This window comes from Aulonocara stuartgranti (genome assembly GCF_965226115.1).
Source record: "Aulonocara stuartgranti genome assembly, chromosome: 3".
Taxonomy (NCBI): domain Eukaryota; kingdom Metazoa; phylum Chordata; class Actinopteri; order Cichliformes; family Cichlidae; genus Aulonocara; species Aulonocara stuartgranti.
This window is the reverse complement of record NC_138941.1, coordinates 7,728,687-7,749,670: the sequence shown is the minus strand read 5'-3', so window position 1 is coordinate 7,749,670 and position 20,984 is coordinate 7,728,687. Positions and strand designations below refer to the sequence as shown.

Here is a 20,984-nt window from a genome sequence, read left to right as displayed (position 1 = left end):
CTATGGAATATATCCAGTTCTAGCATTTATATTCACTGCTGACTGTAACTACGCTCAAACTGTTAAACTTATTTTAATAAACAACACTGTCATATGCAAAACTGGGGTGGCACTTGGGGTGGCAAGGGATCATTTTAGGGTGGCACTTGCCACCCCATGCCACCCTTCTAGATCCGCCCCTGCTGATGAAGCCAACAGGTTCGCTTCATTTGCAAAAAGCAGATATGAGTTTCTGAGGCCACAGTCTTCTGTGGCAGAAGGGGAATCAGGGGAAGCCCTGGAGGAGTCCACCACCCACCAGAAACAGGTCTGAGCTCTCACTGCAGTTGTAAAGGGGCTACACAGCCCACATGAGGCTGAGGGATGCAGCCTTCTGTCAGACTGTCACTAACACAGAGAAACACCCGTGTACACTCATACTCATGGGCACATACACCAATCAGCCTCGACCCTTTCTTCCTTTGCATTTGTGGTTTGGTGCCATAAATGCACAACATAGAAGAGCCACCTCGACGGGACAACACTCAGCGGTTCATCTGTCTCTCTTCCACAGCATGTCTTTATCCTGTCTTCCTTCTCTCACCCCAACCAATCACAGCAGATGGCCCCGCCCCTCCCTGAGCCTGGTTCTGCCGGAGGTTTCTTCCTGTTAAAAGGGAGTTTTTCCTTCCCACTGTCGCCAAAGTGCTGCTCATAGGGGGTCATATGATTGTTGGGTTTTTCTCTGTATCTATAATTGTGCGATCTACTGTACAATATAAAGCGCCTTGAGGCGACTGTTGTTGTGATTTATATAAATAAAATTGAATTGAATTAAGAAGCTCAGAAACAAAAGTGTCTGGACTTTTTTAAGTTTCTTGAAGACATTTCATCTGAGAAGCTTCTTCAGTTTTACACTGTGTGCACAATTATTATGCCAGAACTACTTTTGAGGATTAATGTCATTATGGACCAAGGACAGTACTCTGGGTCTCCTGCAGAACAACTCGAGCTGTGATACCTGAATGAAGAGCCGCTGCTGCTTTAAAGAAGGAGGCTCGAGGCAGCGGTGAGGTGCAGACCAACCAGCTTTTATTCAGCAACTTTAACAGAAGGATCAGAAAAATAAAACTATACAGCACAGTGATGCTGACTGAAGCCACAGCATTAAACTAAACAAGCATCTGATCATCTTTAACAACATCTAATAAATAATGACAACTATTTAATCCTGTATTTCCTACAATAAAGCCTGTTCAGATATTTGTTGCTGATGGAAATGTAAAAGGCTCCCAGGAACCAAAGGACAAAAACAGAGGCAACAGTCACAGCTGCAAAGGATCCCCTAACACATAAACTGGTTCGAAGATATTTTCTAGCTCTGCAGAGGAGCTTGATTGCACGGACAGTAAAAAGTGGATTCAATAACAGCAGCGAGCGCTGAGTGATATAACGGTGCTGCGAGCAGCAGTGCAAAGGCTCACACAGAGACAGCAGCTACACTGTGTGTGGATGTGATCCACAGTCACAGCTGTGGGTTTCAGTCAGTGTGTCTCTAACTTCATGGTCACATTTCAAAGCTTATTGGAGCCAGAAGATGTTCAAGTAAAAGATTTATTGCTGTACTCGTCTACCAGGATAACAGGAGGTTCATAAAGCTGTGTAATACTTCAGCTTTCCATCATGGAGTAGTAGTTGTGTCCCTTTGTGTTTATTAGTGTGTTCACACGTCTACTTTAACTTCACTCTGTAATGAAAGGATTCAAATCCCTGATAAATACATACATGCTGACTCTGAGTCTCAGTGAAGGAGGAAAGGATGGATGAAGGCAGCCTAGTGTGGGTCATGTGTGTCCAGCAGTCATCCAGGGCCTGGATCCATCTGTAACAGGAAGACAAAGTCCAGCCTGTAATCATCCTATCAGGCACAGCGTTTCCATCCAGCATCCTGACGACGCTAACAACCCGTCAAACGTCTCCTCTGGTCCACAGAAGTCACACTTCCTGTGTCATGTTTACCTTTTTAAGTGTGCTATTCAAGCCTGTGTGACCAACTCTGACTCTCCAGATTCCATCCTGGTCTCTGCTGCAGCTTCTTCTACACGACTGTTTTCTGTATAATAATATCTGCCTTTCCCGTCTCTGTCCCAGTGTGCCTGCCACTCGTCCTTCATCTTTACCTTCATTATACTCTTCACCTCACTTTCACTGTATTTTATAGTCAAACCTGCACGACTTCTTCTTGCTGCACCTTTTTAAACTTATCGTCCTGTTCATTGCATCAACACCGATATTCACAGGGAGCCATAAGAAATCCACTTCTATCCCTCTGTGTTTGATTCTATACAGTAAATGAAGTATATCAAAAACAATATGTTGCCTAGAGTCTGAAGACATATCACCTGTGCTCACTAGCACGCTGCTAGAGTCCCAGCAAACCACATACCTCCATATTAGTGCGTCCTCCACCCAGTTCAAGCCAGTAACATCACTACCAGCTCCCAGTATAAACTGCCACATCATCTGTAATTCTTTTACTCATCACCAAACTTATTTGTGGGAGAACAAATGCAGCAGCCGTTCTTTTATCTGACAGTGTTGACGCATCAGTAAATATCCTCACATGACCTGAGGACTTTCCCACTATATGAACCTGCTTTTAGTCGCCCCTCCTCCCTCGCCACAAGCTTCCTTTACAACATAACTTATAAAAAACAACTTTATTGACAATCAGCAATAACAATTACAGACAGTCTAGAAGAAGAATCACATGATCAAGGAGCAGAAGTTTATGGTTTTAATAGCTTTTTCATTTTGGGAAAGTTTTAAAAACATTGTTTGGTTTTCTTTCTAAAGCGTTGAAAGGACGGCTTTGCATCAGAAAATAAGATCAGCAAATGAATCCATTAAAGTTCTTTTGCCTTGTTTGCAAAAGAAGCCAAACAACATTTGTGTTACAAAGAGAGACTTCAGAACAGATCAAAGATCACAAACATCAGGCACTGATGGAAACAGCCAAACACAGAAACAGAGGCACCAGCAGGTGAAGGAGGCCTGTTGTAGAAATGACTCTGAGTGCTCAGGTAGAAACGCATGAAGAACCAGTGCGTCTAATATTTGGAGACCAATCTGTGTTTGAGCGTCCTGGATGAAACACAGATCATGTTGCAGAGCGAGGACGTCGTCTTTCCTCCCGAGTGTGTAACTACAGGACGTGTGCAGAAGGTTTAATCGTCCTCCTGACAGTTACTGATGAACGAGTCCTTCAGGGAGGCTCCAGGATCACTGTGGCTTTTACCAGCTGCTGCTAAACTGAGAGGTGTTGCTGCTTCATGTGTGAAGATGTTTGCATGGCTTTAACAGTGCAGACGTTCCTCATGTGCACACATTTCATATGTTTTATTGTGATGTTTAGTAACATCTGCTTCCCTCCTTCAGGCAGACGATAAAGTGAGCTCAGCCTTAAACATGTGGAGAGAACGTTTGACCGACAGTCCTGGGACGACTGCAGAACAATGGTTTGTTTTTAATGATAAAGTTTCATAATGGAAATAAATGCTGAGCCTGTTTCATGATGTTGGCCCTGCAGCATCAGGCAGGATTAATACTGTAACAAACGTGTGTCACAGTTATAATGACTTTAAATGAAGACTTGGGTTGGATGGAGATGTCAGCTGGATTTGTGCTGACTGTCACTTTAAATGTTTTCAGTTCAGCTTCTAAATCTACTTTTGTATAATGTTTGCTGAGTTTTGCACTTCATGACGCTTTTAAGAAGAGCCAATAAATCCTGACTTTACACAAAAATAAAGGTTTAATGTGTTTAGTGTGACAGTGGAGGAGAGCGCACATAATAAGAGTCATTAACAGAATGGTGACAATTATAATCTGTCTCATTTTAGGAGCAGCTCACAGGCACAACAGACTACAGAGCAATCAAAGCACCAGTTAAACGTCCATGTGACCGGCTTACAGCCAATGAACAATCAGTCCCCACTGTCCCCACCAACATCACTGTACTGGAAAGACTGTGCTGCCATGGTCAGAGATGAACTGGTACTAAAATGTAAGGCAGCTGATGTGTGTGGCCTTAGCAGCACAAATGCATCACGGCTGCAACGCTGCAGTGTGTTTAAACATTTGAACATTTCTGTGGCTTCAAACCAGCAGCTGCTCTGTACTCAGTCGTGTTTGTGTGTCTGTCAAAGTGATTGTTGTCTTTAAAAAGCCTTTTGTGTTGAGTTTTGTGAGCAGTGCCGAGCTTCTCTGTAGTCTAAGCTGAGTCGATATATTTGATTCCATGTTTGGTGTGATTTTCAAAGTCAGCAGCAGCAAACGCTGAACAAGCAAAGTTTGGGCCCATCAGAGACAGCAGTGGACCTGCTGACCTGTAGGTGTTGGAGGTGTTTGTGTGCAGCTGTGGGTCAGTCAGCTTTATTTCACTTATCCATGACAGAGTGCTGTTAGCTGTGAGTTAGCATCCACTGAGCTGTTTCATCTACTCTGTCACTGCCAGCAAGCAGAGCCCAGGGTTGGCTTCATAAGCTGGACGTGGCCTTGCTCAAGGGCACTTTAGCAGCACGTTCCCAGCAGTAACAGAGGGATTCAAACTGGTGACCCTGGAGTAGGAATCACCCAGAAAAGTCACCTTATGCCAGAAGTTTTAGTGAGACGGGAACAACATTACAGCTCTGATGTCATTGACCTGTGCAGTGAGGACATATTGAACTGTGAGGACACAGCTTATAGGTTCAACACTGACCCTGGGTCAGCATGTGCAGGTGACATGGTGTTGGTGTCACCACTACAGACAGCTCAGGTTCAACTGGTTCTTCTTTGATTTGCTTCTATAGCACAAAGGTTGACACCAGTCTGGTCCAGTTAGCATCTGAATCCATAAACGTGTGAGCTCGTCCCACCAGAGGACGTCAGCATCATGGGGATAATGTCTACAGCAGGAAAACACAGGGACAGTTGGGTTTGCTGCACATCTGGAACACACAGTTAGCTCAGATATGTTCATGTCGCTAACACCAATACAGTGACTGAGTGCTCTATAGCAGCTAATGCTAACAACTGTAACACTGCTGTTTGTCATGGTTTTCAGACCAAATGATAACAAAACGTTGGGAAAAGTGAAATATTGGAACATGAAATCATAAATTATTACATTTAAACAACAATAATACAGCTAAATTCCCCCTGTTGGCTCATAAGCTGCTCACCTGGATGCTACATCAGTGCAGTCCTCTCTGAACATTAGATAATCAACACACACACACTTATTGTTGAGAGGCTGACTTCACTAAACTCACAGAAACTCTTAAGAAGCTCCTCAAATGATGACTTTGGAGTTTTGTGTTACTGTCAGTGTATAAAAGCTAGAAAAGGAAGAAAAGCAGGAGAAATGATCAAAGTGCTGCTGTGTGCAGGAAGAACTACAACATGTTAGTGAGAAACACAAACAGGGTGTGAAACACACTCCAGAGGAAACGCTGTGTGCAGGCTGTCTGTGACTTCCTGTATCTCTGCCACAGACTGGGACAGACACCAGTGAAACCAGTCACTGTGGTCATGTGCTTGTAGCCAGCAGCCTGTGATGTGAGGCTGCTTGAGTCAGTCGTCTGCTTCCACCATGTAAACCTTGGTGTCTCCTACATGCACAGATGTTTCCTGCAGACTGTGCTGCTCCAGCTGTCACACAGATGTTGAATCAGCAACATCTGTGTCACGTCCTCCCTGGTCCCACAGATAACAGGCTGCATACAAGAGGCTCACCTCTGCTACCTGCTGCTCCACTCCCCATCGCTGTTTTGGCCACGCCTCCCGTTGGTCAGCAGGTAAAGGTGAAGCCTGGGACATGGAAGCCTTTACAGCAGAGCTTCATGGGCCTGTCCAGCAGCAGGCTGAGGAGAGAAAGGTGACAGAGTTCGCTGTTACAAACAGTTTCTCAGCTTTGATCTAAAAGAGCTTCTTTCCTGTTAAAGCAGCTGAGAGTGAGCACATGTTCTCCCCCTGAGGTTCTCATGACAGAGGAAGAACTCACAGCTGAGGAGGACCAGGATCTCCATCCACTCACAGTCCCTGCAAACAAAACCACCATTTGAACTTTAACATTTGTTGTCAGTTCTTGTGTCACTCAGCACATCTCAGCTGTTCCTCTGAGTTTCTTCTGAAAGTCTTCCTGTGATTGGCTGTTCACAGACACATGACTACATGAATCAGCTCCACATGTTCTCAGCAGCAACATCTGGGCAGCTGTGACAGGTTAAAGACAACATGTTTCTAAGTGCAATTAGAAGAAGAAGCCAGTAAAGACGCGTCTGTGATGCAAAGCAACAGAAGAGCAACGTGAGCCACAGTAAGTGATGGAGGATGAACTGGTCCTGTCTCTGTTGGTGGGCTCGTATACTGGCAGGAAGGAAGCTTCTCTGGGATTTCTCCCTCAGCACCAGTGAAGCCTCTGTTTCTGTCACTATTGTCTCTTTGAACTGTGATTACTTTGTGCTTTCACAGCATTTTCCTGTTTCATGGTGTTTTAGAAGCAGCAGTGTGTGTGAGCTCTCAGGGCCACCGTCCATCCTGTGTACTTGTTGTTTGTAGTGTCACCAGTGCAGTGATGACCACAGGGTGGCGCTGTGCTGCATCACAGGCAGCCTGAGCTGGGCCTGTTCCATATAACATATATATCAGATGATGATATGAAACATCGTTTGTTTCATGGTGTAAAATATGTTACATGGTTGTGATGCTCACTGTAGTGTCTGTATTAAAGTTCTCTCTTTCTCTTATATTTAATATAACCACACTACGGACGCTCGTTAGCAACAACGCCGGTAAAACCATCGCGTGGCTCCGCCGTCCGCTTCTTTATTTTCCACATAAACCTTTCAGAATAAAGCTCAAGATCCTATTGAGACTTTTCAAAATAAAACGAATCACATGAAAGAGCATGCAGAGAGTTTAGGGATGAAAAGCCAAAAAGAGCCGTCAGGGGCTAAAACATGAATGTTACAACAGGCTTTTCCCCGCAGCACGCCGTGTGATAAATACTCACAAATACTCACAAACGTGTCGTTTCATGCGTCGGTCAAACACTCGACGCCCAGCTGGAAACACTTCAGGGAAGTTCATCTGCCCGTGATTCAGAAAATCGCCATAAACGCTCCATATTCACCTTTACATGGAATATAAAGGGAAAAGAAGAAACACAGTGCTGTGTCAGCGTTAGACATATAGATATATCCTTGCTTTTAATACATTTGAAGGTGGGTGGGAGAGGTGCTTCTCCGCGTAGTCTACGGTCTCTTTGGGATCGGTAAAGCTTTTCCTCACATCACCATGGGTCACTAACAGCTTTGCAGGGTATAGCAGTCTGTACCTGACGCCGGTCATCCCACGTAGTCTTCCTCTCATATTTGCAAATGCGGCTCTGCGTTTCCAACAGAGGGAGGGAAATCTGGGAGGATGTTTATTTTAAAAACCCTTATACATCAGGTTCTTGTTCTCTCCAGCTTTCAGCAGAATTTCCTCACCAATGTGGTAGTAGTGCAATCTCAAGATGATGGGCCGAGGAAGATGACTTTGTTTGGGACGCTGGCGATTCGCTCTATGTGCTCGATCGATGAGTGGCTTCTCCTCGAGAGATAGCGCCTCCGCCAACAGGTGTGAACCAACTCAGTCATCTTGGGTCCCTCTGTGCCTTCTGGTATTCCTGCAGTTCTTAAATTATTCCTCCTGGAGTGCCTCAAGAGCTCCACATCTCTCATCTAACTTCTTTACCTCCGCAGACAAACGCTCCACAGTGGCCTGGAGAGTGGCGATGGTGTCAGAGTGGTTCGAGGCACAGTCCTGCAGTTCAGTCAAAGTGTTATCATGCCTGGCCACGTCGCTTTTTATGTCCGAAATTGAGGGCTGGATGCTCTGGTTCAAGGATGATATCTCGCCTCCTATGGTGGTAGAAATCTCTAATATGCAAGTGTCCAGTGCTAGTTAGTTAGTTCTAGTTCTAGTGGTTAGTGGGGCTTTATTTGATGATTCTAGTGTGTGTTACATTGTTGTCATATTGTTGAGTCGCAGAGCTGTACAGTGTTACAGTTTCTGTAGAGTCTGGTATAAGGAACTCAGATCCCTCTGTGAATAATGTTCACTGAAACTGATCTGTAGTTAATGAACTAGTCAGGATTTACACTAGAGAACGTTTCTGCCATTACATGGCCTGTATTTGTAGAGCGCTTTACTCGTCCCTAAGGACCCCAAAGTGCTTTACACATCCAGTCATCCACCCATTCACACACTGGTGATGGCAAGCTTGTAGCCACAGCCACCCTGGGGGGCACCGACAGAGGCGAGGCTGCCGGACACTGGCGCCACCGGGCCCTCTGACCACCACCAGTAGGCAACGGGTGAAGTGTCTCGCCCAAGGACACAACGACCGAGACTGTCCAAGCCGGGGCTCGAACCGGCAACCTTCCGATTACAAGACGAGCTGCCAACTCTTGAGCCACGATCGGCCCACATATTGTTGTCTTTTGTTGCAGACACCAAGTGTTGAGATCCTGTCTCAACCTCCTACATTCTTCCAGCAGGTTACACATTATTTTTTGTATTTGGAATCAAATATATGTGTCAGTTGGGCCTAGTGCAGGGGTCAGCAACCTTTAACACCCAAAGAGCCTTTTGGACCCGGTTTCCACGCAAAGGGTCAGGGTTCGGGAAAACACTGGGAGCCGCAAATACTTTGTGACATCTAAAATGAAGATAACACTGTGTATATTGTTTTTACCTTTATGCTTTGTGTGAACAACTACAGTGTGTTGCTTATGAAATCCATGAAGTGCTACAGAGAAAATTACATTTGATTTATGTAATGAACACATTTTGAGCTCTTAAAGAAATATAACAAAGGAAAGCTGAACTACAATGATCCATGTAGCAAACACAAACTGTTATATCGCCTTTGGGCTTTTGGAGCCTTGACCTGACTTTTAAAAAAAGCGCGTTCATGCAAACATCGTCGGGTCTGCCGTGATATGTTTACAACGGGACTTCTGCTCCTGAACCTCTGCGCACAGCGTCTGCAGGTCGGGGCTGTACGAAGTCACTTTATCTCTACAGGACTGTAAGCTGTCGTCTGTGAGGCGTGAGCGTGTTTGTTTGAACACAGTTCACGGTGGAGAACAGCTGCTGACATAATGTGGATCCCAAGATCCATAACTGGCCTACCTGGGGCTGAAAGTCTCCATAAATGCAGGCGTTTCGGCGGCTACACCGGCTTCCACGAGTGTGACGCTTATTTTGAGAAAATAATAGAATATAAATGTATTTTTATATTTCAATATCACAATAATCTTCCAATGTAGAACTACAAGTTAAAAAAGAAGTAACATAAATCAAATCCACTTCAGCTAAATACTTCTCATTTATTTCCATCTTACATGCTGTGACTGCAGCCATTCCCACATCTCTGTGAATGGGACTCATGGACATGGATCAGTGGTTGTTGATCAATGGTCCTGAGAATCTGCATAATTAAGATGAAGGAACGGAGCTCCCAGCCCATCGTTCCTGCAGCTGCTTTCAGTCTTTATGCAAATGTCCTGTTTGTAAGACTGAAACCTGCAGCTGAGACTGAAGACGTCACCTGATGATGACGACACGTTTCTCCCACAAAACGCTGCGTCCAGATGAACAGAAGCAACAGACTCACTTTCCTGGATGATTGAGATGCATCAAGACTTCATTGTGTGTTACTTCTCATTCAGCACAGACACATTATTCCTGTTAGGTCATGTCAGCTGTCACTCAGTACAAGCACAACTGTGAACAACACAAACTTCTCTTCAATGTGTCACAGAAACACTAAGTGTGAGAGCCTGTATGACACACAGGACAGACTGTAAGCTCTGCTGGCTGCACAGCACTTTGTAGCAGTTTTCCAACATGTCCTCCACCCGTGATGTCAGTGGTGGGACCCCAGTCACAGCACTCAGCACCACCTCCTTTAAATGGATTTTATAGCAGTTCCTCCCGTTACTCGGTGCAACGCTTCTTAAATGTGTTTTTGCAGGATAAAACACAGCAGGTGGTGTAGAGAGGACGTCAGCTGACGGAGCAGAGGGAGGCAGACTGTGGATAAATGACAGAGTGAGAGGAGAGCAACCATGACAGAAGCACAGGTGTGGCAGATAGAAGTGGCTTTATAGACACTTATTGTCAGTCCTCGTGCATGCTGTGGAAATAAGTGTCTGTGTCATGAGGTGACATGTGAGCTTATCTTTGGTCAATAAAGCTGAACGACCAGTTTTCACTTTGCTTGTTACGCTTGTTTAGTGACGTCTGGGTTTCTGTGGAGCCCGAATTTTGATGAGTTCTGGTGAAATCATCTGAGATCATCTGAGCATCGGTGAAGAGTCAGCAGAGAAAGTGTGGGACAGAAGTTTGCTTTGGACACATGGACTGAAATCAAAAAGTAACAAACAGGATTTCCAATGGACAGTATGGAGAAGTGAAAGTACACAAAGGCTGTGCTGGAACACGTGTGTTACACTTTTTGACAGCTGAGAACAAAACACAATATTTTGCATCATCTCTGCAGTGTCTCTTCTTTCCTCTGCTGTTGTGCTTTTAGCTCCAAACTGTTTCAAATGGTTTGTCAGCAAGCTGACCTCTGACCTCTGCAGTACTAACTCCTGACCCGTACAAAGAGCGGGCGTTTCTGACCTTTGACCTGCAGCTGTATGTCTCTCAGTCTCAGTTCTTCTCTCCGTCACTGATGGAGCAGGTGTAGTTGCTGCTGACAGTCAGTCGTTTGTTTTCTCAGAGTGAGGCTGAAGTCTGAACTGTTCAGAGCATCAGGTCTCATCAACGTGTGCTGCTGTAACGCCGCTTTGTCCTCTGAGATCACCAGGTATGAAACCTGAGTGCTGACAGAGCAGCATGTTCCCCCTCATTCACCTCCACCACCACAGCCAAGGCATGCTGGGAAACTGAGGACACACAGACGGAGAACTGAAGTGTCTGCTGTGTGTTCATCTCAGAGTCCTCACAGGTGACACATTAGCTCCAGAACACCAAGCCAGGTGTTTGAAGCCTGACAGGGATTCTTCCCATCCAGAGGGAGGATTTAGCTGCACAACAATGAACATTAGTGTGTAGTTTAGAAACACAGACTGTGCCTGCACTGCATCTAGTGAAGAAAAGTGTTACTGCCAGAGAACGAGGCTCCTTTAAAGCAGCTGATATTAAGGTTGAAAAATCAACAATAAGCTGATGTAATCAACGTTTCACAAAATGGTCAGCAGCTAAAATCTGGAGCCGTTCTTTGGTGGTAATTAACAGTTTGTTCTTGTTAGCTAATTATGTCATTAAAGGTAGCAGCAGAAGCCTTGTGTTGAAAGCCCATTCACTCACACATTCACACAGTATGTGTGTGTCTGTGTTACACTGTGGACATCCCTTCTGTTGGAGCGCCATCTTGTGGCAGGTTTAAGAAATGTTCTTCTTGTAAATCCAAACTGATGCACCTCCATAGCAGACTGTGGAGGCTTTCAGTGACATGAAGACTTGATTTATACTGTCATATTCTCCTGTTACACAAAGCACAGCACGCTGAACATGGATGAACTGAAACTCCCAGCATCTGACTGAGGAAAAGCACAAATCATTCTCACACTGACTCCTGCTTGATTTTAGATTTGCTTTCAAATCCTCACACTTTCATATGAAGCACTAAATGGGCTCCAGACTGTTTATCTCAGCTTCCTGTCAAACACACTGCTGCTCACACCGAGGCTCAGTTTACTCCTCCAGCCTGGCTTAACCTGCTGTCTGTTAAAAACAGTCCCACACTCCTCTGTTTAATCCTTCTGATCAGACTCTTTGATTTTGTATTGTTTTTACCTGAACTTGTGTTTTTGACATGGTTCTGTCTGTGAAATAAAGCTCACACACACACTGCTACAGTCCTTCATACACTTAGAAACGAAGCTGCTCCTTTCCTCAGTGCTGACACATAAAGAAGAGTTGGTTTTATATCCAACACGTCTCTGTTCCAGAAAACAGCTTCAGCAGCCTCTGAGTCTGAACTTGGAGTTGGTTATAAGCCACAGGCCTGTGTGCACAGCAATGAGGAAATATAATGCAGTAAGTGAAACATGGATGTGTGGAACAGATTATCCCAAAGGTTGATTCTGTTCATCTGGACGTTCTCAGTGAAACATTTGGTCTCTCGGTCAGGTGACTCCTTTAGTCTCAGCTGACTGCAGGTTTCCAAACCTTTGTCACTGGATCACTCACTTCATCTCCAACGTGTCCCTGACACAGACAGCTGGAGCCGTTACAGCAAAATCATTGATCATCGTTTTTAGAACATTAGCTGGTGTTGGTGGGCAGGCTAGCAGTGCTAATTGTTAGCACTAGTTCTGCTGCTCTCCCTTTGTCTCTGTTATTGTTGGTCTTTAGTGAACAATAGAAAGTGTCTTCATGAGACTGTTGCCTAATGTTCAAATGTAGATAACACCACCTGCACCAACCTGTTACACAGCACAACCCTCTGGTGTAGCTTTGGCTGGAGCACATATTGGCAGCTCCAGTGACATCACCACTCCATGGTGACATCATCTCTACAGACTGTGGCTGTTACATATCCTCACCTGGTAATAATAAGACTGTCCTCAGCTGCACACAGCTCCAAGATGAACAAACTGAAGTAAATACAAATTAGAGTTACGATAGATTGAAATCTTGTAATCAGAGCTAATTCTTAGTGAAACTCTCACAACATCATATCATGATCCTGGGTTAGTGTCTCGGTCTCAGATCACAACATCAGCACAGGCTTGGCTTGGGTGAGGTATTGAGTGGTTCTTGTCCATGACAGCTGCAGGTACAGTGCCATCAGCCATGCTGCACCACATGTCTGCCCAGGAACATTAGTGTGGCTGAGTCTCATGTAAACATTGTGCTAAAGTGGTGGGAAAGTGGCTGCAAGCTGGCTGCACTGTGTCCAATACTCTCAGTATGATATCCACAAACCTCTGAGTGTCACAGAGTGGGCCTGTGCTCAGCTCACTGTGCCCCATTCAATTCTACTTGCATAGTTTTACAAGTAAAATTAAAAGTTGCTCAATGATAAGTTATTGTAGTAACAACTAAGTCCATGGTCATTATTTGTTAATAGTAGCTTAAAGCTTCTGCACCAATCATGGAGCAGCAGGTTTAGAGCATGTGGATCTACAAAAGTAAGTCCCAGTAAGATGGGCTGAGCCTTACATACTAGAAGAAACATGTCATTCCCAGCAGATGAAGCGCCCTTTAAAGCAGGATCTCACTTTAAACCTAAAGAACTTGCTATGAGCATGCAGTGCATTCATGGTTATTATTCATACGATTGTGGGGAGCTAATAAAGTGCAACTATCACATTACATTTTATTATTAAATTGTTGTTAACAATCCCTTCACTTCTGCTTATCTAATTCATGGTTGCAGGATGGCTGACAGCTTCCATTAGGCAGGAGGTAATGTCCATTCTGGCCACAGTGCAACCCACAATGTGTAACTGACACTATTATATTGCATTATGTCACATTGTTACATCTTTTTAATAAATGATGACAGTCAGCTGAATTTGCTGCCCCCTTGGTGGAGGACATCAGGATCAGCAGCTCCATCACAAACACCACAGAAGAAGAACAACACTGGATCAGATTATCTGGACGTGTTTGACAGGGACAGTGTTCATGTTCATGGACATCAGGACAAAAACAGACGATGGAAACCTGCCAGATTTGAGCTAAACTGCTCGTTTCCATGTGTAGTCCCTGGGAGGTCACATGACCAACAAAGACACACAAGCTGTGTCCCAAAACGTCGGCTGCATCCTCCGGAGGCCGCATTTGAAGGCCGATGACGTCACAGCCAGGCGACGAAGGCTGTCCCGATTCCTCGACTCCTTCAAATGCGTCCTTCCTTCCCCCGAGTTTGAAGGATGGGTCGGGTGTGTCCTTCGTGGCCCACCATATCCCAGAATTCATAGCGCGGCCCAGCCAAATTTCAGCTGCCAACAATGGCGGCCGCTACTAAGTTTTAAAATTTAACGAGGGAGTACTACTTACTTACAATGAATTCCTTACACTATATAATTTTCCCGTCAGTGTTGGGGAATTCTCAATGGTGCTTGGTGCCATACCCTCAGGGACTTTAATGTTATATAAAAACACTGACAGCTCAATATCTGCCTCAGTCACTCTCCCTGATCCAGCTGAGTCAGCAGTGGGAAAAATCTGCTTTTCACAGGAACTTGGTAACAGCAATAAGAGAATACGTAGTTTATTCCAAGAAGATATCATGTCTCTCCCATATATAGAATATTCAATTCAATTCAATTCAATTCAATCTTTATTGGCAGACTACATGTCCATAAAAACAAGACAAGAAACACACACACACAACTCCCCCCCCCCCCCCCCCCCCACACACACACACACACACAACACAAGGTATAAACCATTAAATATATATATGTATATAAATAAGTATATAAAGCATTTGTAAAAATATAAAACCATAATATACATAAAACACAATAAAACACAAGTACTTAAAATAAATCAATAAATACACAAACACTTTAACCAGTGCTTTCTGAGACTGGATGAGTAACGGGAACCACTCACTGTCGGATCTGTAAGTGCTAAAATTATACTGTTACTCGAACCATCCAGTCGTTCTCTAAAGTTGAACATTAACTTTCTTAAAAGTGCTTTAAAAGTCCAGACACCCACAGCTACAAACACCTGGCTGGCACTACCACTTCTAGGTATCCTGCAAAGGATTCTCATCGCATCATTATATGCAACATGCAGCTTCTGCATGCTACATTGTTTGTAGGATGACCACAAGGGGGCAGTATATAGCGGTGTGCAATACGCTTTAAACAAAGCCACTTTAACTGGAAGTGAACAAAAGCTGAATTTGCGTGCAATAGTATTTGCCTGCACATAGAGCTTACATCGTTGTCTGTATATGTCATCATCATCATTCATTTGCTCAGTAATAAAGTGACCGAGGTATTTCACCTTTTTATGAACTTCAAGAGTTTTTTGTGCCAGTTTAAACAAAGGGAAATTTAGCTGTTTATCCTGCTTGGTTCTACATATCAGAACAGCACTTTTAGCAGCATTGTACTCAATGTCATATTGCACACCATATTCAGTACAGACATTAAGAAGATCCTGTAACCCAGCACTGCTTGGACTAAAAACAACCAGGTCATCTGCATACATAAGATGATTTATCAGTGCTTTACCTAATATACACCCAGTGTTACAGGCTCTCAGCTGTATGGACAAATCATCAACATACAAATTAAATAAAATTGGAGACAAAATCCCACCCTGTCTGACACCATTGCTGACACCAAAGGGGGCAGAAATACTGCTTCCCCATTTAACCTGCATGTTCTGATGAGCGTACCAGTAAGAGAGAATCCTCACCATGTATTGAGGAACTCCCCGTGTCTTCAATTTATCAAAAAGTTTTCTGTGGTTCACTCGATCAGAAGCCTTAGAGGCATCAATGAAACACATGAGGACAGATGAATTTTTAGCCCTGTACAAACTGACTATTTCCTTGAGTGCATATATGCACATGTCAGTGCCGTGCTTTGAAGCCAAACTGATTATCCAGAGAAGAGATGAACACACTAACTCTGTCAAACAGGATTCTTTCTAACACCTTAGATAAAATACTGGCTAGTGCAATCGGCCTGTAATTATCCAAACAGCTCACTTTTGCAGCTTTGTCCTTCATAACTGGTACCAGTAAAATACACAGCATTGAGTCTGGTAATATGCCATGAATCATAAACCCAGTGAAGCAGAGCGCTACATGTTTTAAATGTTCTGCAGTGATGTGATCCAAACCAGAGGATTTATTATCAGACAACCTATGAATGGCTTCATAAACTTCACGTGTCCTTACACTTATTGTGTCATTACTCATGTCAAGATTGTCCTCATATGGATCACTTTTTATACAGTTAAACAACGCACTGTAATGCTGTCTCCATAATGCTGCAATGTTATCTGCCCCAGAAACACCTTCAACAGTTGATGGTAGAGATGGTTTACAGTTATTAAGAGCTTTCACCTCTTTCCAAAAATCTGCCATATTATTACACAACATTTTCCTGGCCAAAGAATCTGCTCCCAGCATTTGCTCATTTTTAGTTATAAAGCGAACAGCGTACTTATATCTGGCATTCGCACATTTTCTCTGTTCAAATTCTGGGCCTTGTTTAGGTCTTCCAGCCATGGCCCAACATTTATAAGCTATGCGAGCTTCATCATGGTACATGGATACATGTTCTTTCCAGCCAGGTCTGATGTTAGGTTTCTTATGCTTATATTGTTTATCAAGCAGTGTACCACTTTCATGCAGAGCAGTCACTATATCATCATACATGGAGCAGAGTAAATGTTTATGCACAGCATTCTTACAGTTGACATCCTTGCACAAAATAGCTTCTTTCGGCAAAGAAATGTTGTTCAGATGTATATCGGTATTACTATGATAAGCTAAGAAATCATCTTCACTACAAGCTGACCAGTCTAATTTTACACTGGTAGCAATATTGTTTCCAGTTGATGCTGGCATTTGTTCCACATTCACAGTAAAACCAAAAGGTATATGATCTGACAGTTACCGCATACCTGATAGTCATGTTTGCTAAAGCTGCATGTCCATCAGCTGTACAGATACAGTGGTCCAGCCATGATGTACTATGCCAGGCTTCACTTATGTATGTATAGCTATCTGCAGGCAGTAACACTTTGGTAGACAGGATAAGATTATTAACTTGACAAAAATGAGTTAAGTGGTCAGCAAACTGAGAACTGCTGTCTGTGAGATCAGCATTAAAATCACCCAAAACATATATGCTGTAAGTATCATTGTCTTGAATAAATGCATTAATAAAAGCCAGCCTACTGAGGTATTCTTGCTCATTTTGACAAGATTCATAGGGAGTATAAATATTAAGAATGATAAAACTACTATTGTTCTGTGTATATTGTATACCAATACACCAGTCTACATCCAGTCTAATGGGCTTTATCATGGGGTCTATTTTTTTGTCCCAAAGCACAGCAACCCCTCCAGGTATTCTGCCTCTGACTATAGCTGTGCTGAGATCAGTTGTTGATTCCCCCACTCCCAAAAAACTTGCATTTAGACAGTTAAGTTTTCCCAGGTCCTGTTTGGACAACCATGTCTCCTGCAAGCATAAAATGTCACATTCTGCAAGCAGACTGTCCACAACAATCCGTCGAGCTTTGTCCCCTGCACTCTGTCCCAAACGTAGACCATGACAGTTGTAAGATAATACCCGGATAGACATCTTCATGTTGATACGTTGGTACCAAAAGGCGCAGTTATCTCCCCTGCTGGATCCACTGAGCTTGGCACCACCGTACCGGGCTTACGAGGTTCATAAAAACGCCGGACCAGAGCCCCTTCAGGCCAGAGTTCAGGATTGTACATTTCACCTACATCATTACATTCAGCAGTAACCTTGAAAGAGCTGAACCTGCTACGTTTACTAGCAATTTTTTGACAGGTCACATCTCTTTTAAGTTTCTCTCTCAAATACAGAGCAAGAGTTTCTGCATCTACATCCAGGGCAAATTTAGTGGCAAACACGCTCACCAATTTAGTTTTCACAGTTCTGATTGTACTCACAGCTCCAGTGCCGATAATCGATACAGGTCCAGGCCTCTTATTGTGTCCAGTGGTAGCAGCATGCATTCCTGAACCTGAATGAACCTTCTCCAGCTTGAGACGAGGCTTGCCATTTTTCACAACTTTACTCCATTGTGGAGAGCATGTAGAAAGCACTGTCTCAACGGGATCCTCCGTTGTTGCTGTAGTTTCCATATTACGGCCTCGGGCTGTCGTCGGAGCCCGATCTTGACCACATAGCAACATCTCCGGACAAAACGCTGACACTGTGCTTGTTGTCCCAGTCCTTGAAGCAGCCAAAGCTCCGGCTCCCTGCCTTCCGCGCGGGCCGCCTTTACTTCGATTCCCCCACCGCTCCTCTGCGTGTTTCCCCAGGGGAAAGTGGGAAGCGGTCCCCGACCCCTGAGCATTCAGCATAACAGGCACAGCCGGTACCTCAGGCTGACACTCAAGAACAGTCACACGTTGGTCGATCTCCACAGCATTGGTCATAACTTGCTCGCAGACATCCGCCTGTAGTTTAACTACATGTTTTAAAGCACCCACCTCAGCACACAGCTGGTCCATTCGCCGTAGTAGACAACACACATCCATGCTGGAGTATGTAACAGGCGGCAAATCATCCAGGTGATGAGAGACAAATCTTGGGATATTCTCCCCACACTCATTCAGCACTTTAAGACAGAGTTTAATATTGTTGGCGTCTTTATGCTGTCCTTTATATCCAACGCACCGCTGTGAGGTAGTGGGGCAGAGCTCAAACAAAACTTTCTTGGAGGCTTCAATCCCCTCGGATTCAAATGTGTTCGTGGCCAACAACACAATTTCATCCTGACTTAAAGTTTTGATTTTTACAACAAGGAAATTAAGTAGTTCATCCTCTACAATTACCCTTCCATCAGTTGTTTTATATATCTCTGGTTTTAATCGTGACCGTTTGAAAGTCGGAGCTACGTCTGCACCACCACCTGCTACATCCGCCATATTAATCAACGGAGAGATATCAACAATTCTTGCTTGAGGATGTCTCCAACTGGTCCTCTTTAGATTCACTTCTTAAAGGGATTTTCAAGGTCGCTGTTAATTTTTTAATTGCTCAAAGAAAAGAAAAGACGCGTCTTTGGAGATGCATGTGAAATGCTCCTTTATGCTCCAGACCTGTGAGTGGGCAGGAACCGACACTTACTGGAACCGACATGTTCCAGGATATCACCTGGAAGACAGTCTGGATGATCCCATAAATATCTAATTGTGAACAAGGTGAAGGAAATCTCATATAAAATTCTTCATAAATGTGACCCAGCCAGTCACTATATGGTAACATTTAAAAGAGACATAAATACTAATTGAACTTTCTGTGGGGATCATCCAGAAACTGTGGCACATCTCTTTTGGTTCCTCTACACAGAGATTCTGGAAGAATTTAGCAGTTTTGTTATTGTCCATATTTTAAGGGAGTTTTCTTTACGATGGGAAAATGTTTTATTCTTTTTCTTTAAGTTCCCCAGGAAGAATGATAAATGTTTTTTACAAAAAAATTGTTAATACTTTTAGCTATTTTATATCCATAAATGTAAGTTTATTAATAAAACACCATATTTCTGCCTTTTTATAAGGATATGAATTGTACATATAATCAATTTCAGACTCAACCAACAAAAAGCCTCTCAGAACAATATTTATATGTTGATTTTTTTCGCCTACTCATATCATCATTTTTTTACTCCTGGTTCTGTATGTTCATGTTCTGTTCTTTTGTAAACTTCATCTGTTTGCATGTTGTATACTCATTGTGTTTCAATAAAGTTCGATTTAAAAAAAGGTACGTTCTAAACGAAGCTTCAGACGTCACTGATCACGTGACTCTGGCCAAACGAATCAAGCCTCGACACGGTGCTTCTGAAGCAGCGCGTTGATCTTTCTGACACACGCACCGGAGCGTCAGCTTCAAGCGGACCATCACTACGTCTCACATCTAAAGGTGTCAAGGTAACTTTGAACTGAGTTCAGTCAATCTGGAGTTTTTCCAAGTTTTCTGTTGCTCTCTGTGAGAGAAGAGCGTTAAAGGCGGGGCTCTCCAGAGTCCAGCAAAACAGGAAACCACAGCTGGGTGTGTGTAAGTGTGCAAACCAATAGAATGCATCGTGGTGGGGGGGGCATCACGGGCATTGGCAAGAAAAAAATAAAATAATCGGTCGTACCCATGCTTCCCCGACGTCATGCCAGCGCATATTGGGAAATTCGTAGGCACCGATCGGTTTTCTATCAGCCATTTGCTGGGAGTAAGGGCGCCCTCCGTTTGCGAGGTGCGCCTGCTGCTGGCGGCACAGGGAGGAGAGGGCGGGGCAGCGGGGAGTCTCTGGCTGGCTGGAGCGGCATCTAATAACCAACTCGCAAAACAAAATAAAAACAACAAACAGATATTATGATACAGACTTATAATCTGCACCGATGTTTTTTCTACATTCTATAAAGTGAGCGCGAGAGCCCTCGGTGCGCCTGCGCGCTGCTGAAGTCAAAGTAAACTTTATTGTCATCTCCGCTACAGACAGTCCAGCATATAGAGAGACGAGACGACGAGGCTGCAGTTACAGCGGTGCAAGTAAACAAACAATAAATATAAGAAGAGTAAGAAAATAAATCTACACTTTAGGACTCGGGGTAAAGGATCAATAACAATTTAAATTTATAATTTACAGTTTGATGATTTAAAGTCTCACACAACCCGTCAAAAGGGGCGGGGCCGGCTGCTTCCAAGTAGAGCACATTTCATTTATAATGATGTAAATCCAAGCCCATCATGGATTCACGATCTGAATCCTGGGTTGTGTGAAATCCCAGAAATCAACCTTAGACAAAGTGAATCTGTGAACTAAGGTGTAGGTCTGTTAGGCAGGGCTGTGCAGAGAGGTTTAAAGGGGCGGGTGCTCAAAGTTAAAAAGGGGCACATTGAACCAGGCTGAATAACAACAACACACTTTCATCAAGAATCTAATATGGGCAACAAGGCAAAGCAAACGTAGCCGATGCTTTACCTGATGGGTACAATGTTGCTGTTGAGGGGTTGCTGTGGATAGTGCTGGAGGGCAGGCAGGGCTGGACTGGGACAAAAAATCGGCCCGGGCATTTTGACTGGAGACCGGCCCACCAAAAATGTGACGTCATTCATGGATAAAACCGCAAAGGATTCTGGGAACTTTTGGCAAGCGGTACTAGCGCATACAGGCTTTCAATTGAACTCAGTTACACAGCGATAAAAAGAAAC

The 20,984-nt window shown here is 43.9% G+C and overlaps 4 protein-coding genes across 7 annotated transcripts in view; 1 reads left to right on the top strand and 3 right to left on the bottom strand.

Moving 5' to 3' along the window:
* The window catches only part of LOC309697173 (protein NLRC3-like), a gene marked incomplete at both ends in the record, with an annotated part of 41,808 nt that extends 23,597 nt beyond the window's left edge, over positions 1-18,211 (bottom strand). Inside the window, one exon of the mRNA XM_082518872.1 lies at positions 17,720-18,211. Coding sequence (XP_082374998.1) covers positions 17,720-18,211 — 492 coding nt within the window. The remainder of the gene's footprint in view (positions 1-17,719) is intronic.
* LOC309702177 (NACHT, LRR and PYD domains-containing protein 3-like) overlaps positions 1-20,984 on the bottom strand; it is a 330,494-nt gene that overhangs the window by 24,364 nt on the left and 285,146 nt on the right. The window lies entirely within an intron of this gene.
* The window catches only part of LOC309702219 (protein NLRC3-like), a 154,133-nt gene that overhangs the window by 72,751 nt on the left and 60,398 nt on the right, over positions 1-20,984 (bottom strand). The gene's annotated exons all lie outside the window — the stretch shown is intronic.
* The window catches only part of LOC309702288 (uncharacterized protein), a 31,055-nt gene continuing 29,610 nt past the window's right edge, over positions 19,540-20,984 (top strand). For 2 of the 3 annotated variants that reach the window (XM_082526900.1, XM_082526899.1), the window contains exon 1: positions 19,540-19,708. The gene's annotated coding sequence lies outside the window, so the exon portion shown is untranslated. The remainder of the gene's footprint in view (positions 19,709-20,984) is intronic. The other variant, XM_082526898.1, reaches the window with a different exon arrangement.